Source organism: Dendropsophus ebraccatus, chromosome 8 (assembly GCF_027789765.1).
Source record: "Dendropsophus ebraccatus isolate aDenEbr1 chromosome 8, aDenEbr1.pat, whole genome shotgun sequence".
NCBI lineage: Eukaryota > Metazoa > Chordata > Amphibia > Anura > Hylidae > Dendropsophus > Dendropsophus ebraccatus.
In genome coordinates this window covers 55,721,737-55,738,287 of record NC_091461.1, presented here as the reverse complement: position 1 = coordinate 55,738,287, position 16,551 = coordinate 55,721,737, and the positions used below count along the sequence as shown (strand labels likewise).

Genomic DNA, 16,551 nt, shown 5'->3' with positions numbered 1-16,551 from the left:
TATAGACTAGACCGGCGAAGCAAGGATTACTGTACACACATATCACAGGATCCTCAGGATGTTTTAAGGCTTTTCTAGCTGTGCTGTTAACCTCTAACTCCAGGGCAAGAACTTTGGTTGAAGATATGAAATCTGCTTCAATGCAAGACAGTGATTCCACTGAAGATTGTCATGCGCAATGTAAGGGGTCCCCAAAATGCCCACTCAGGAATATACCAGCCAGAGTGGAAGGGTTAACAAAGAGGAGAATGGCTGCAAATGCCAGGGAGAGAAGAAGGATGCAAGGACTGAACACAGCTTTTGACAGCCTAAGGAAAGTGGTGCCACAGTGGGGAGAGGACAAGAAGCTCTCCAAGTATGAGACTCTACAGATGGCTCTCAGTTACATCATGGCTCTGAACAAGATCCTTTCAGAGGCAGAGAGATACAGGGATGAAGGGGACTGGTCTACACTTCATCACTATGAACAATTCCATCAAGACCACTGTCAGAACTACCTTGGACTTGGGTCTCCAGACGCATGTGATCACTTCCTTACAGAATCCTTTTCCCACTAAACTGAATTGGACTTGAGTGTGAACAAGATGAAGAATAAGAAGTATACAGTGGATACAGGTGATTAAAACGTCTTGTTACAGGCAAGGACTATGAGAAATTTCCTTATTAACTTGTCTTACAGATAAGGTGGAAACAATTCTCTAAACGTTAAGCTTTTATGTCTTACAATGTAATGTAAATGATATTTTCCTGTAAAGTTTTTACAGCCTATATTGTGTTTTGTATTTTTTGCATCAATTGTTTTGTATAATTGCACTAATCTTAAGCAGTAGCTCTGTAGAAACTTCTAGGCTATGACTGCATTCATAGTAAGTTACAATGTAACAGCTATTAAGGGATACAGAATTTGTTGCAATATGTAAAAACCATTGTTGTTAGGTATGATGCAATAAATGATGGTGTTTGACTGAAATACTGAATGTTTTAAAGGATATATTTGATTTTCTTTTTACTTTTGTTCTTAAATAAAATTTTGGTTACTTTATACGTTGCTTTATTTTTATGTAAAAAAATGACATTAGCAGTAAAACTGCAGGGTGTCATTTAAAGTTCCTCTGTCATGTGATAAAGTTTGACATGTTAAAAGTTTTGATTGGTCATAGTCTGGGTGTCCAGCCCCCTAACAGTCATTAGAATGAGCTGTGAGAAGCACATGGCTGGATGTGTTAGCCCCTGGCTCACTGCAATCTTTGTAGACATATGTCATAATAAGTCTATGGGGCCATTAACAGAGATTGGATGAAACCAGGGAGTAAAGTTTATAGTCGCATGCTTCTCCTGGCTCTTTGTAATAATAAGTGGTGGTCTGAATACCCAGATACTGATCGATGAAAACTTTTGACAAGTCAAGAGTTTTGATAAGTGACTGGCAACCTTTAAAGGAATCTTTCAGCTGCAATTCACATTCCAAACTGCTGACACTGTTAGATAGAGGAAACACATGGTACCTCTCATATATCTGTCTGTGCTTCCAAAATGCTTTTATTCTATACTATAAAAGATTTCAAGGTCACTATAACAGGGCCCCAGCTGAGCTGTGGAGAGTTGTTTGTCTGGGTGCTCACAATGAAGAACTTGGAGGTCACCATTACAGCTTTACAAGTAAGGCCTCATGCATTCAGACTGTATGAAGTCAATGGGGCCCAGTAGAAAACACTATAGGTGCTTTATGTGCAGCTGTATGGGGCTGTATTATGCATCATAGTACAGAATTATTCTCCACTAGAAATGCTGCTTTTAAAGAAAAAATGGTTCTATAAAATTATGACATGTGGAATATGTCACATATATTTCAGAAAAAGCATAGAGACTTAAATGCGTCTCTGCCTCTGTGTCATATTGGAGGTGTACAGAGAATAGGGCCCCAATAAAGTCTGTAAAAGCCATAACAGAGCTCCATATAACTTGGAGGTTGTCCTAAGCCATAATACAACGGTGTGCATTAGTTTTTAAAATAATAATGTTTTCGACTCTTAGGGTACAAACCCACTTGCCGGATCTGCAGCGAGTCTCCTTGCTGCGTTTTTGCAGCGAGACTCGCTGCAGATCCTGGCCCTATACTTTCAATAGCAGAGAAACTCGCAGCAGGGATGTACATCCCTGCTGCGATTTTGTCTGCAGCCCGCCCCATTAACCCCCCGGCCGCCGGACATTATACATTACCGGGTCCCCGTTCCTGCTTGCTTCGGGGCTCCCGGTGTCTTCACGGCCCGCCCGGCCAATCAGTGCGCTGCGGCAGGGCAGCGCACTGATTGGCCGGGCGGAACGTGCCGGGAGCCGCCGAAGCAAGCAGGAGCGGGGACCTGGTAATGTATATCCTGCCCGCAGCCCCGGCCGCCCCCCCCGCAGCCCCGGCCGCCCGATCGCCCCCCCGCAGACCCGGCCGCCCCCCCGCAGCCACGGCCACCCGATCGCAGCCCCGCAGCCCCGGCCGCCCGATCGTCCCCCCGCAGCCCCGGCCGCCCGATCGTCCCCCCGCAGCCCCGGCCGCCCGATCGTCCCCCCCCAGCCCCGGCCGCCCGAACGTCCCCCCGCAGCCCCGGCCGCCCGATCGTCCCCCCGCAGCCCCGGCCGCCCAATCGTCCCCCCGCAGCCCCGGCCGCCCAATCGCCCGTCCCCCCGCAGCACTGATCGCTTACACGCCCCCCTGCAGCCCCGGCGATCGGGCGGCCGGGGCTGCGGGGGGACGATCGGGCGGCCGGGGCTGCGGGGGGACGATCGGGCGGCCGGGGCTGCGGGGGGACGATCGGGCGGCCGGGGCTGCGGGGGGACGATCGGGCGGCCGGGGCTGCGGGGGGACGATCGGGTGGCCGTGGCTGCGGGGGGGCGGCCGGGTCTGCGGGGGGGGCGGCCGGGGCTGCGGGCAGGATATACATTACCAGGTCCCCGCTCCTGCTTGCTTCGGCGGCTCCCGGCACGTTCTGCCCGGCCAATCAGTGCGCTGCCCTGCCGCAGCGCACTGATTGGCCGGGCGGGCCGTGAAGACACCGGGAGCCCCGAAGCAAGCAGGAACGGGGACCCGGTAATGTATAATGTCCGGCGGCCGGGGGGTTAATGGGGCGGGCTGCAGACAAAATCGCAGCAGGGATGTACATCCCTGCTGCGAGTTTCTCTGCTATTGAAAGTATAGGGCCAGGATCTGCAGCGAGTCTCGCTGCAAAAACGCAGCAAGGAGACTCGCTGCAGATCCGGCAAGTGGGTTTGTACCCTTAAGGGTGTATTTTTTCATCAGCAATCCACAAATTTCCATCTGTATTGCATTCATATTTTTTGATGATCCGCAAAATTAAAAAAGTGTGGGTAATAACTATTTAGTCACTATTTATGGATGAAGGTTTAATTGTGTCCGTGGAGGAATTTCAGTCCACACTAGGGCCTGTTCTGTTTATTTTTTTTTGCGGTGAGCCCTGTACACACTAACAGATGTGTGAATGGGACCAATGAAATACATTGACCCTATTTTCTATTTACACCTGTCCACAACTGCAGACAGAATTGCAGATATGTGAATAGGGCCTTAAAGCCTGAGGAACCCTTCTTTTGCAAGTGAGAGGAAATAAATGGCTGATGACTGCATTGACTGTCCTGTCTGTCTCACACACCAGCTGATTACATGACTATTTTGTAAGGGTAGGCAGTCATATAAGCTTGTTATGTGGTTACTGAATGAAAAATATGTCAAGGTATTTTTCATAAGCTCTGACATACACCCCTCTCACAGGTGGGTCCAGGGTTCCACTACTAAATCAATACACCAAACCCTCGGGCTAAAGGCCTTGAAGGAAGAATTATATGGATTCAAAAATGATTAAAACAACAATACATCCAGTGCTAGCTGTTGTCTGATAATCTCCCACGTATAGGTGTAATGTCAACTGTACCAAGCTATGTCTGCAGTGTCTAGCTTGTTCTTACAGACACTGGACGTAGTGCTTAGGTTAAAAACACAACAAAAAACACAGGCAGGCAGGCTCACAATTTGCTTTCACTAGCAGCCGGCAGTGTTATCGTTTGGCTAGTCTCCCTGAGATCAGTGATCTGTTTCTCTTATGGCTCTACTAGGCATTGCTCCCACCTAGCTACTCCTGTGTTTTGAGACTCTTTGATTAGGCTCTTCTTTTGCATATTCATGTTTCCCAGGGGGCAAAGCACTTAGGACTTCACCGCATTGAGCGCTTTCACTAGCAGCCAGCAGTGTTGTCGTTTGACTGGTCTCCCTGAGATCAGTGATCTGCTTCTTTTATAGCTCTACTAGGCATTGCTCCCACCTAGCCAGAAGCCTGCTCCACACTGATGAGGGGCAACACCCTGAAACAGCTGTATGTGGATAGATACCTGGCCTTGGTTTATCCCTTGTCATTACACTGACTTATAGGGCCACTTATTATGGTGGTTTTGGTGGTTTCCTTACAGGATCCACCCCCTGGCAGGGTCTTTCCTGGAGGGATATCTGGCTAGTCTTGTGTTTTGAGACTCTTTGATGAGGCTCCACAGGCTCTTCTTTTGCATATTCATGTTTTTTACCAGGGGGCAATGCACCTAGGACTTCACTGCATTGAGCGCTTTCTCTAGCAGCCGGCAGTGTTGTCATTTGGCTGGTCTCCCTGAGATCAGCGATCTGTTTCTCATATGTTATAAGTAAAACACATTGCAATGGTTACTTTTAGTTTACTATGCTCTTGTATAGGAAAAAAAAATACTGAAATGGTAAATATACATGTACACCCAGCCTTTGAGATATAAAGAAATCTTGATTTTCAGAAACAGCATTGATGTTTTGGGCTACAGCTTTGACCTTCTGGAAGAGGCAGGCAGACTCACAATTTGCATGTACACAGCTCAGGGTCTCACTCCACTGTATAACACTAGCTAAGCCCCAACCCAACTTCCTGTGTACCATCCTGGTCTTTCTGCTGCTCCTTCCCCTAACAACAGGCGGTGCGCAGCAGTTTTCAGGGAATTTAGACAAGATTTTAGTTTTTTTTTTAATGGTGTAAGGAGTAATTTGTGGTAAATTAGATGATTTAAAAATACCTGAGAAATCACAGAGGCTAGCACATGAAGCAAAGTTGTTTAAAACAGGGATTTCCTACTTGTGCAGTCTTTACCTCACCAGAGTTGTAACAGTATAGCTGCAAATAACAACAGATGTGAAATATTAATGCAGAAGACTATGATTATTGGATAGAAACCAGGCGATCATAAAAAGAGTCTAAAAATATATTTTGTTGCCACTTTATTCAACAATACGCTGTTTGTTTTCAATATAGACAAGCTTTGAAGGATTTAAACACTTGGGCTATGGCACAAATAACTTAAAGCATCTACAGTGTCAGTCTCACTACATAACAGTGAATCTGGCAAATACAAATGATACGTGTTTTATTATTAATAGAACATCTACTGATCTTCATACTGTCTAAGAACATAAATAATTAAATAGGGTCCTACAAGTCAAACTGATAACACTGATAGTGACACAGCTACCCAAATCTGTGTGTATTAATGGTGCGCACAAGTTATACAAATGACATATAGGCTGTAACCCCCTTTCACTTTCTGGCTGGGCTGTGGTGCCTACCCGGCCCATTTTTCAATAACAAGTATAAATACTTTCCACATTGTTACTATTTGACATGGGCAGAAAACTCAATAGATTATTTAAAAAAAAATGAAAAATAATTTGTAAACTTTCCGGCTTTAATTTCTTCACAGTTTTATTTTTTACTGTAGCCAGTTGAATTCACAGCTCCTCACTTTCTACCACATCACGGGCTTGTGACATGAAACTCACTGGTGTTTCTGGGTAAGAGTTGAGAATATCCAAGCTTGGGGAAGAGAATGTTGAGTAGCGAGAAGAAGCAGATCGAATCTTTTTAATTGGCTGAGGGATTTGCTGGTGCCACTGAGCTATAAAACATAAGAACATGTTACTATATGAATCTGGTTTAATACTATGACTGCCTAAATATAAAATAAATGCAGTGATGCCATCACTACTTGTGGTAATGGACTGGCATAGAGTGCATGGCTGGAAGATTCAAAGTTTTAAAGGGGAAACTATCAGCAGGTTAAAAGCATCAGGGCACTGAGGATGGGGGTAGTTTTCTTACCTGTATCCTTAGCGCTGTTTTTGTGTACTTTGCATATGCTAATGAGGTGGTTTGGTGCACTGGGGCGGGAATACCACCCCAAATGAATTGATCTGCCCAGGCTCATCTGCAGTGATGAGTGCAGGATTGACATGATTGCAGAATACTGCCCCATATATTAATTAAAAGGGGCGGAGTGGCCAGATGGGTGCACTGAGGGTGGTAGTCCCTAGTCCCCCTTTTAGTAGGTGACCTAGTACTTCGCATTTTGCAGGTAGAGGTACATTAATTTGGCAAGAAGTGGGTGGCATTTTGCCAGGCTATGCCAACCATTTCCAATCTGGTTTGGTCTGACTCCTGTGACCCCTCCAGATAGCTGCAATCTGAAACAGGGTCCTCCCAAATAAGTTGAGTGAAGTTGATAAGAGACAACATAGTATGGCAGATGAACCCCTAGCAATCATACATAATTTAAAAAAAATATTTCCATATAGCCTATTAGTATAATTCTGAGTAAATAGAGCAGAGGTCCCCTGTTCAGGATCCTTATCTCTTGAGCAGAGTGGTGAAAGGTTACAAAATGCCGCCCATTACACCAATTGATTATCGGCCGTTACGGCTAATAATCACTTGGTGTAATAGCTCCTGTTAAAAGGCTACGGTCAGCCAACATGCTTGATGTCGGCTGATCCTTGTCTTTCATCATGTTGAAATTAAAAATAGAATGATAGCGCCGGTCTCCCTGCTCTTACCCACTCGCTGTCAGCACGTGTAATAGCGCCGGCAGCGAGCTGGGAATGAAGAGCTAGCAAGCACTGATCTAACAGTTCAGCCCATGTAATATGGCCTTAACTCTACTATACTCGCCCTGCATAACACGAAACATATTTATTTGAACGAGCACTGCATTATCCAACATTTTTACTGTAGTGGTACTGTGCTGATCTATTATATCTTAAATGGTTTTAGGTTCACTTAACAAAAACATTCACTTTTGCTTTTTGCTCTGATAACTGCATGTAAACCTACCATATATGTCAAGTCTAGCTGTACATGATACAATTCCAGCTTCATTCTTTGCTGACAATGTATACCATCCAGCATCCTCTTTCTTGGCCGGCTGGATTAGAAGGCACACATATCCAGTAGTGTCTTGATGCATACTGAAAATGTACACAAAAATTACATAAACTAATGAAAACATACAGTCTAGTCTGCACATACTGTATCTGTGATTGTTTAGAGAACGCTCCACAAAGCAGTAATAATTCAGAAAGAAGCTTGGGTTTCATGCAGGTTGTAAGAGGAGTGAATTAACTACTTTTCTATGCAGGATTCTAACCTTATGTTGTGAATTGGAGGCAAAAGGCTATTTAGCATTTGAGAAAGTGGATATTGCTATGTTATCTGCATGTGCTGCAAGGAGGTGGGTTGCAGTATCTAGCAGCTCTGCCATGTTGAACTGCAGTGACTGGTAACAGGGATTAAGTTCTTTTGGCCAATAGCTAGAAAAAAATGTAGATATGGGCATAAGCCCTAAAAAATCTTAGTACTGGCAGTGAGTCCACTGCTGGGAAGTTTGTGCAGATATTTACTTGGAATCAGCTAGATTAATTCTTGAAGATTTTTAGAAATTTATTTTTTTCACGCAACAATGGAGAGGTCTGTGTAATGAAGACAACGATCAGCTGATAAAAACGTTCACCGAGTGATTGCGTCTTTTGGCCTTCCTAAAAATTATCGGCCACTAACTGAGCATGTTATGCACACCTCTCCACACTGTCTGCACTCTCCTAGAAGCTCCTATACTGGAGCACTGCTCTGGCCAATCTCTCCTAGTGATTGGCCAATCAGCTTGTCACTTAAGAGACTAGCTTAGAGGTTAGGGCTGTGGACAGGGGTCAGAAGTGAGGAGAACACCGAGGAGCATGGAGAGGTATGTATAAAGTTTTTGTTATTTTACACTCAAGGCAAAGTCTGCACAGACATTGTTAACGCTAGTAAGGCTCAGTAAGCGAGTGCTAATAGTCCCTAAGGGTAACTACTTTTCCTTGAGGAGAGCGTCATAAAGACTTAAATGTTATTCTTTCTCCACTGGGAATTCTGGGAAGAAAGGATATACAAAATAGCAAAATAGTAAAAGGATAAACACACCACTCTGCATGACAAGGGTTAAACAGCCACGGAAGGCCTTTATTAATGTTATAACAAACATTCACATCAGCATTTTGTTCATAAGATTTCAATAAAACAAAAAGTGAACAAGACCAATCCAGTCATAGAAAGGGTGTCCCATCAAAATTCTGTCAGCTCATTCACTTGCCTTCAGCTGAAATGACTGCCTTGAGGACACCTTAATGTCAGTGAAATCCAATATGCAAAAAGACAGGGAACCTGAGGAAGAGGCTGCATCCTCGAAACACATTGTTTTATGGACTTTTATTAAACTGTATTTTGCATCTACGGCCTACACAGAGTTACCTGTCTTTTTGCATATTGGATTTTGCTGGACTGTATCACCATGGGTATACAGATAAGCTGAGTCTGGAGCTGAAGCCTTGGTAGATAGTCTCATGCGTTAAATATGGCCGTGGTATGCACAACCTGAGAAGGCAAGTGTGCATTCACTACTAGACACTTTGATTGAGACTGAAACTTGTCACCCTATAGGGTGCTGTGTCTTTTCTTTTTCCTTTATATTTTGTCACCTGAACGCCAGTGTCTGACCCAATCCACAATTCTCCTGACATCGCTCCTACAGCTTGCTGCCAACGTCTAGAAAATATTAAATTTTTTTTGCGGGGCAAGTTTACCAGGGGAATCACCCGCCATGCCACTTCCACCCTTTTAGAAACCAACACCACATGACCCCACCACTTTGCCCAGTAATCCAAAATGCCAACCTTGTCATATTTACTTGAATGAGAAAACACTACCACTACTAATATTATGGTGATATAAATAAGTAAACATTAGAGATCAGCGAACCTCGAGCATGCTAGCGTTCGCCCAAACCCAAGCGTGCAGCATTTCATTACCTGTGGCTAAAGAAGTTGGGCGCAGCACTATGGAGTTCTGGAAAACATGGATACAGCCTATGGCCATGTTCACATGCTGTAAGGGACCAGCCGTTCCTTGACCCAGCCGGGTCACGGAACGGCCGGTCTCTGAAAAGATCATCCCGGCCGGTACTGCAGTTGATCTTTCAAGCCACAGAGTTCTAATGCGGGCTCATCCGTGCACGCCTGCATCAGAACTCTCCACTGCACACATTGGAGCGAGTGGCCGGAGCCGCTCGCTCTATAGTGTTCACTGACATGGTTTTCTACCTGTCAGACATGTCAGTGGTTTGCAGCGCTGCTAGGGATGCCGGCCGGAGTGTATACTATGTGTATACGCTTTGACCGGGATCCCATAAACAGCAATGCAACGTACTGTACATTCTCATAATAATTTTACGAACATATACATTGTGTGAACATAGCCTATGGCTGTAATCCACCCCAAAAATTCTTTTTTGTGGCCTTAAAGTATTATAGAGGTGTAGTCCACAGTCCGCAGTGCCCTCAGCCACTATGCCTCTTTGCTCTAATTCCCTGATCTCTGCATGTATAATAGACAAATAGGGCTTGGATTCTAATGTCGGTCACACACATATAGTCTATGTCTGCCATGAGCAAGTGTAGCATTATCCTTAGTGATAATAAATCTGCTGGGAATGTACTGGTATTAGGGAGGATAACGTCTCACATTTTAGTATATAAACTTTAACTGTGTGTGTTGGTTGTCTGTATTATGCCCCCCAAGCATCTGATGTGCAAAGTTAGGTCTGTAGCATGTTATTAAAGAGAATGAGCCTCTTATTCCTGACCTCGTTGTAGATTTAGATCAGAGGGAAAAAGATCGCCCACCACCTGATGTGGCCATGATATATAAATGCAGGGCCGTATTTAGCCACTAGGCACCCGTGGTCCAGTGCCTAGGGCAGCACCTTGGAGGGGGGGCAGCACCAGGGAGCAGGGGGACAGAAAAAACTAATTTTTTTGTTTTTATTTTTTTTGTTTCTCTCCTCCCTTTCAGACTTCCCAGTAAATCTGGTGTCTTTTCCTGGGGGGTGGGGGGTATGGTGGTATTGGTCAGGTCTGGTATCGCTAATAGGTGCGTGTAGATGGGGCGTCTTCAGGTTTAGTGCCTAGGGCAGCAGCAGCTGTTAATACAGCCCTGTATATATGGTGTATATTTGAGTGCTTGTTGAAAATGTAATTACTGTAGCTGTGGGTGTTAGTAACTATACGTCTGTTCCTGGTTGTCCATATGGGTTACTGACCACACACCTGTTCCTGGCTGTCCATTGAACAGAATCCCTGCACTCTCATGTCCTGCCAGCTTAGTCACAGACTAGTGATTAGACCACCAGACAACGCTGGAACCAGAGAAGGTCAGTAAAATACTTGACTCCAGATACCTAACTCATTTAAAATTTCACTTACAATGACCACTAAATATAGCACTGTTTTTTGCTAAGGAAAAAAAAACTAATTTAAATGTGCTACCTTGGGTTTTGTCAAAGAATTTTCCACAACTATGAATTTTACCAACAGTACAAAGGACAACAAGAAAAATTCTTCCAGCACTCCAAAAAGAAAATTCTTAAAAGGAATCCTTTAATTCATGGCGATTAAAAATTTTACTCCACTGAGGAGGTCCGTACCCTGGGAGTTTCCCCTTGTACGGTTGGCATCACGGCGCATTCTTCACACTTGGAAATCCGTGTGCCCTCCCTTCTAAGACTCGAAAGCAAGTATATATGAGGTGAGCTGTCTACAAAAAAACTTTTTTGTTTCTATGTATGAATTTTACCGCCTGTACTGACAAATTGCACCATGAAGGTGTGTGCAGGAGGGGGTAGGGACACCGTTTAATTCCTGCTCATGCAGAAAAAAGGGTAGGTGCACCCCTGATGGTCAGCCAAGCTCTATACATGGTTCTTTACAGACATTTCCAATATGACTTTTTAGCTGATATGCTGTTAAAAGATAAGCTAAGTATTCACAGTTGCAGTCATAGATGTGAATTGCCCCCAATACAGCTAAAGGCAATTTGTTATCAGGAATGTTTCTGTTAGTACAGGACATCATCATCATCAGAAGCAGCCGGAGCACAGTTAGTTCAGCACTTCAGTTAGAAGCACACTGAATACAGCACACCATGCCTGGCAGCAGAGAGGGCACGGCACCTTATTCTTGGCTTGTGGGCTGGAATGGATTCATTGTCTTTCTTCCAGTAGAAAACTGGAGGAGGCATCCCAATAACTCGACTTTCCAACCTGACTGGGTGACCCTCTGGGACACCACAGTTCTGCAACTTCTCCAAAAACATGGGTGCTTTCTTTACTTCCTTTGCTATATATGTATATTAAAAAGGACAGATTAATATCCGATAGAATAGCTAGATAAGCAGAACGTGCACAGTATTTTTCCACAGATGTTTCAAACCTGCGTCCGTGAATTCATTAGAAAAATCCATGTTAATATAAGAAAGATGACATTGAGACCTACCCATCACAGTAAGCTCCAGGCTAAATGAATTTTGTCCCGTTTTATTTGTAGCAATACAAGTGTAGGTCCCGGCATCAGCTTGGGAAAGGGGATCAATAAGAAGTGAGTGGACTCCATTCTCCCTGACCAGCATTTTGTGGGTGAGATCTGGTTTCACAGGTATTCCATTGAGAAGCCACATGATATCTGGTGTTGGCAGACCACTGACCTGTTTGTACATGCCATAAGGAAATACAAGAATAAAACATTTCTCAGATCCTAACATTGAAATGGGCTACATTTCCTATAACCTTCACATAAATCAATAGAATGTTAGAGTCTTTGTAATACAACTTATCAAAGAAAAATGCAATTTCCTCCTCTTATTTTCCTGCTCCCCCTCCCTCCTAAACCCATCATTCATTCTGCAGAAATTGCTTGTGAATCTTAAGATAGATCAGATCACTAAAGTATTAGGCTGCAGCTGCACATAGAAGTCTATAGAGATAATGGGTGAGGAGGTGTAGTGACATGGTTGCAGCTTGTAGTGAGTGTTATATGTCACCCCCTGGTATATTCACACCTTACACTGCTCAGCCCTGCTCTAGAAGCTTTTCATACTACTGTTTTTTGTTTTTTTTCTAAAAGCTGTGCTATACAGATGTGAGAGAGCAGGATCCCCCCTCTATGTGTGTTCAATATATTGGTGATATGTCCTCTACTCACTAACCCATAGACAAATGAAAATAAGATCTAAAATCTGGTGAAAATGCAGGCTGCAAGTCATATTATGGCCAGAAATAATGCTGCTGTACACCCGACAACTAATTCTGAAAGTTTACCTGAAAGTTACTCTGGAAAGTTTTCCTCTACCAATCTCTCCAAATTAACATAATGGCATGATCAACAAAATTATTTACTGTTAAAAAGTAGGCCCCATAAACATGCACATACAGGTGGGTCTTGTGTGTTACCTATGCATGCTCTTATAAGTGTGTACTGCAAAAAGGTTTAAAATTAAGAACTTTGAGGGAACAGTCGGTCACAAATCTTAAATGTTTCTCAGAGCTAAAAAAATAATAATTGTGTTTTGTTTATGTCTTTAAATGGTTAAACTAAACAAATTGACCATGCAGTCATGTGTTACTCTATGGTATCTGTAGAGTAGCGCAAAAAGGAGGCAAAATAAGTAGAGTAACACATGTCTTCATGATCAGCGCACACAATAGATCAGACACTCTGAAGTCATATTTTATCTTCTTTCTTATATTGTACCTTACAGTCCAGCCTACATAAGCGTCCTTCATGTGCTGCCATGTCTCCAGGAGCTTGGAGAAAGTACGGCCGGAAGAACCTCTCCTGCACCGATTCACTCTCCACCTCTGGCACGCGAGGTCTCACTCTGGAAAGCGCAAATTATTTTAGGAGCAGGAAAAACTATTAATAATTGTATAAAGAAAAGCATAAGAAAGGTCCAATTCTTATCACACACAGAAATGAGACAATGAGCCGGTCCATTATACTATTCATGTAGTGGTATGCTATTAGAAAGGCCATGCAATACCTGGCTATTAGTGTGTTTTGTTAAATTATATACATTTTAGTAGTGAATATAAATCCCCATCAAGTCAGAGGATGATTGTGGCAAAGACAAATAAGAAATAGCAAAAAGAGAGGATACCTATGAGAGAGCACTGTAGGAATAGAGCGTGGACGCAGCGGTGCTGACTGCACAAGTAAATGTCCAGAACAGCTGATTCTTCCCTGTAAAACACAGCTGTGTCAGACACTGCATATTACTAAAACAAGACACATTCATCATGTTTCTTTTTCTAAAGTGTTCAATTTTAGAGGAGGAAGAATAATCCATTCACATTCTAAGAAGAGGCCATTGCTGTTCTAGAGAAGACATTGTATAGTTCCAGAGAAGACCTTTAATTACTTATAAATGATATATTTATTTTCAGTGAAAACCTTGGACTGTGATCTTTCCTGAACTCATTAAACATATTCTTCCCCTAATTTGTGGTGATTCCCATCTATAAAAAGCCAAGCCCTAAAATACAACTAAATAATAATGGACTTCCTGCTAGCTCCGATTTGGATCTTATTGATTTATTTAGCAATAGTTATTTATGTTTAAAAATTAAAATTATTTATTACTGCATAAATGCAATAGTATATTTAGTAAGGCACAGTTGTACAGTGATGAGGGTTCTCTATTAAAACTGGATGTGACAACAGCATCACCTAGTGGCCATATTTAACACTGCTTATAATATGTTATCATTCATTTCTGTATCTGACAAAGGCGAAGATACCATAGAGGCACAATATGTTGCTGCTATGGCCCTTTAGAGAGGGTCAACTTATCACCTTTAATGCTAGGAAGGACTTTCTATGCCGTCATGGTTAGAAAACAAAGGGTTATAAACCATATGCAAAGAAAGAATCCACAGCACTCTACAACTATCCTTAATTCTGCTTTACACCACACATTTTAAAGACCTGACAGGAGATCCCTCAACCACTAGGAAACAAATGCTATCTACCTATACCCGTAACCCATTATAGTGCCCCAGTAAGTTCTTTTATATAGGAAAAAAACATATGAAATATAAAAACATAGAAGATTGTCATCATAAAAAGACCACTGGGTCCATCTAGTCTGCCCTTTTAGTATTTCCCTTCTTATTATCTTAGGATAGATATACGTTTATTCCAGGCAGGTTTATATTGTGTTATTGAAGATTCACCAACCACATCTGCTGGAAGTTTGTTCCAAGCATCTAGTACTCTTTCAGCAAAGTAATATTTTCTCATGTTGCTTCTGACACTTTATATAAATGGTATTGCAAATATATTTAATCACTTAGAACAGGTAGGCCAAGATTCATTTCACATACAAGGGGAGTACATAATAATGATAGATCATAGCTTAGGGTATGAACGATGATATAATCAGAAGAATGGTAATGACAGACAAATGTTTATAGTTAGTGGAGTCAAGGTGGATTCTGCACCCTTGGTCTTAAAGATGAAAATTAAATTTTCACAATGTTTGTAATATGTTTTATAATTATGTAGGATTGTGATTCTATAATGTAGGCTAATCTATAGGTATAGGTATAGTATTTGCTTTCTGGTCAGGTAGCTTACTTGTGCAGAAATATAGGCCAACATCTTTGATATGTGACTCCAGTTTCATGCAATTCTTGCTATGAAGATGATATAAAGGAAACTGAAGAGAACTGGTGAGTGCCATAGACTCTTTATTTGCATATGATAAAGTAGACATACTACAATTGTACTGAGCACCACCATATAATAAAGCACTAATACTCTAGTTGTAGGTGATGCTGCCATTGCCCCTGTTTTCTGTTGAAGTTAACAGATATGGAAAGGGGGATAGAGAAGGAATCAAACATCAGCCCCTTCTGTCTTAGGTGCCAATACCTGGACCTCTTCTTCTACCACCACTGATGTTTTGCACTTCATTGAATTATTACAAAGGGCACAGGTCTGGAACTATACAAAGTGCTATGTACACTGGTACCTGAGGATTTGCAGCCATGATTGTATAGTTTCCGTCATCATCGTTGGTAGCAGATTCAATATGTAATAAGCACGTCCCATCTGCTTCTCTTTTCATCTTGCAATGTTCATTCTTCTTTGAAATCTGCTTTCCGTCTTTGAACCAATAAACCTAAAACACAGAGTTAATGACAGGTTCATATTTTTTACCAGTTTGTGTCCAAATTGAAGTTAATACATATATAATGAAAAATTGTTTCCTAATTCAACCATAATGGGAGCTTCGGAGTACCACAGACCCCAGGCTCTGTCCCCCTGATTGTTGTCATTATGAAAATAATAAATGGTGACAGCTTTTTATCCTGTTACACTACTGGATACAAGTGGAAAACCTGACGGACCCCATTAATTTCAATAGGGTCCCCGGGGCTCTGTTTGTGTTCCTTGGTTCGGCTTTGCAGAACCTCTGAGGCAGTGTGATCCTAGCCTAACATGTTGACATTTTTACTGTTGGTGTTCAGCTTGGACATTCACTTGACTGTGGACCTTTACTAAAACTAGTTGTATACCATTGGGCTGAAGACATTCCACTTAGGACCATGCCTATTGTACACAGGGTTTGTCGCGTCAAAACCAAACATATCTGTTTACTACAAAGTGTCTTTATAATGCCCATATGATTTTAGGATGATTCGGTTACCAGAGTATGTGTACAACAGTCACTGTTCTTAGTGATTAAAATGGATACCTGTCAAGGTTATAGTTGATAGAAACATATTTAATGTTTATGTAAAGAAATGACACACCTTAGGTATGGGTATTCCGACAACTTTACATGTGAATGTGACTGATGCACCTTCTACGACACGGAAATGCTTGAGTCTACGATCAAATATTGGTGCGATGCACTTTCCTGTGGGGATCTCGTCATGTTGGACTTCATCATCAGATTCATCGACAGGAGTACGCTCCAAGCGAAACTCTATCTCATTCATCAACCTCTGCTCAAAACTGGATATCTTGTATTCCTGTAAGTATGACTATGTTAGCCCAAACAGTGAGAAACTAATTTAGTGAAAGTCACTTGGCATGAGCGCAACTTGCAACAATGCTCGAGTCTGATTGTTCGACATTTGATTACTGGTGACTAGAGAAGTTGGATGCAGCCCTAGGGAGTCCAGGAAAACATAGATTGGCGGTATCTTAGTTTTCCAGGACTCCTTGGGCTGCAATAGAAGAAAAAAACAAAACAAAAAACAAACAAACAAACAACTCGTGCCTCACCGTGGAGGGACAAGAATTTTAGGAAGAATGATGGTAAGCCCACCTTG

At 42.6% G+C, this 16,551-nt stretch overlaps 2 protein-coding genes across 2 annotated transcripts in view; one reads left to right on the top strand and one right to left on the bottom strand.

Moving 5' to 3' along the window:
* The first annotated feature begins 248 nt into the window (after positions 1 to 248).
* Positions 249 to 557, top strand: ATOH7 (atonal bHLH transcription factor 7). Its single transcript, XM_069981844.1, has one exon. The coding sequence runs from the start codon at positions 249 to 251 to the stop codon at positions 555 to 557; it is 309 nt and encodes a 102-aa protein (XP_069837945.1).
* A 4,719-nt stretch (positions 558 to 5,276) lies between these two features.
* MYPN (myopalladin) overlaps positions 5,277 to 16,551 on the bottom strand; it is a 116,748-nt gene continuing 105,473 nt past the window's right edge. The window contains exons 14-21 of the mRNA XM_069980415.1: positions 16,027 to 16,260; positions 15,243 to 15,392; positions 13,368 to 13,450; positions 12,962 to 13,088; positions 11,708 to 11,915; positions 11,386 to 11,551; positions 7,179 to 7,312; positions 5,277 to 5,967 (exon numbers count right to left, since the gene is read on the bottom strand). Coding sequence (XP_069836516.1) covers positions 5,801 to 5,967; positions 7,179 to 7,312; positions 11,386 to 11,551; positions 11,708 to 11,915; positions 12,962 to 13,088; positions 13,368 to 13,450; positions 15,243 to 15,392; positions 16,027 to 16,260 — 1,269 coding nt within the window. The 3' untranslated portion in view covers positions 5,277 to 5,800. The remainder of the gene's footprint in view (positions 5,968 to 7,178; positions 7,313 to 11,385; positions 11,552 to 11,707; positions 11,916 to 12,961; positions 13,089 to 13,367; positions 13,451 to 15,242; positions 15,393 to 16,026; positions 16,261 to 16,551) is intronic.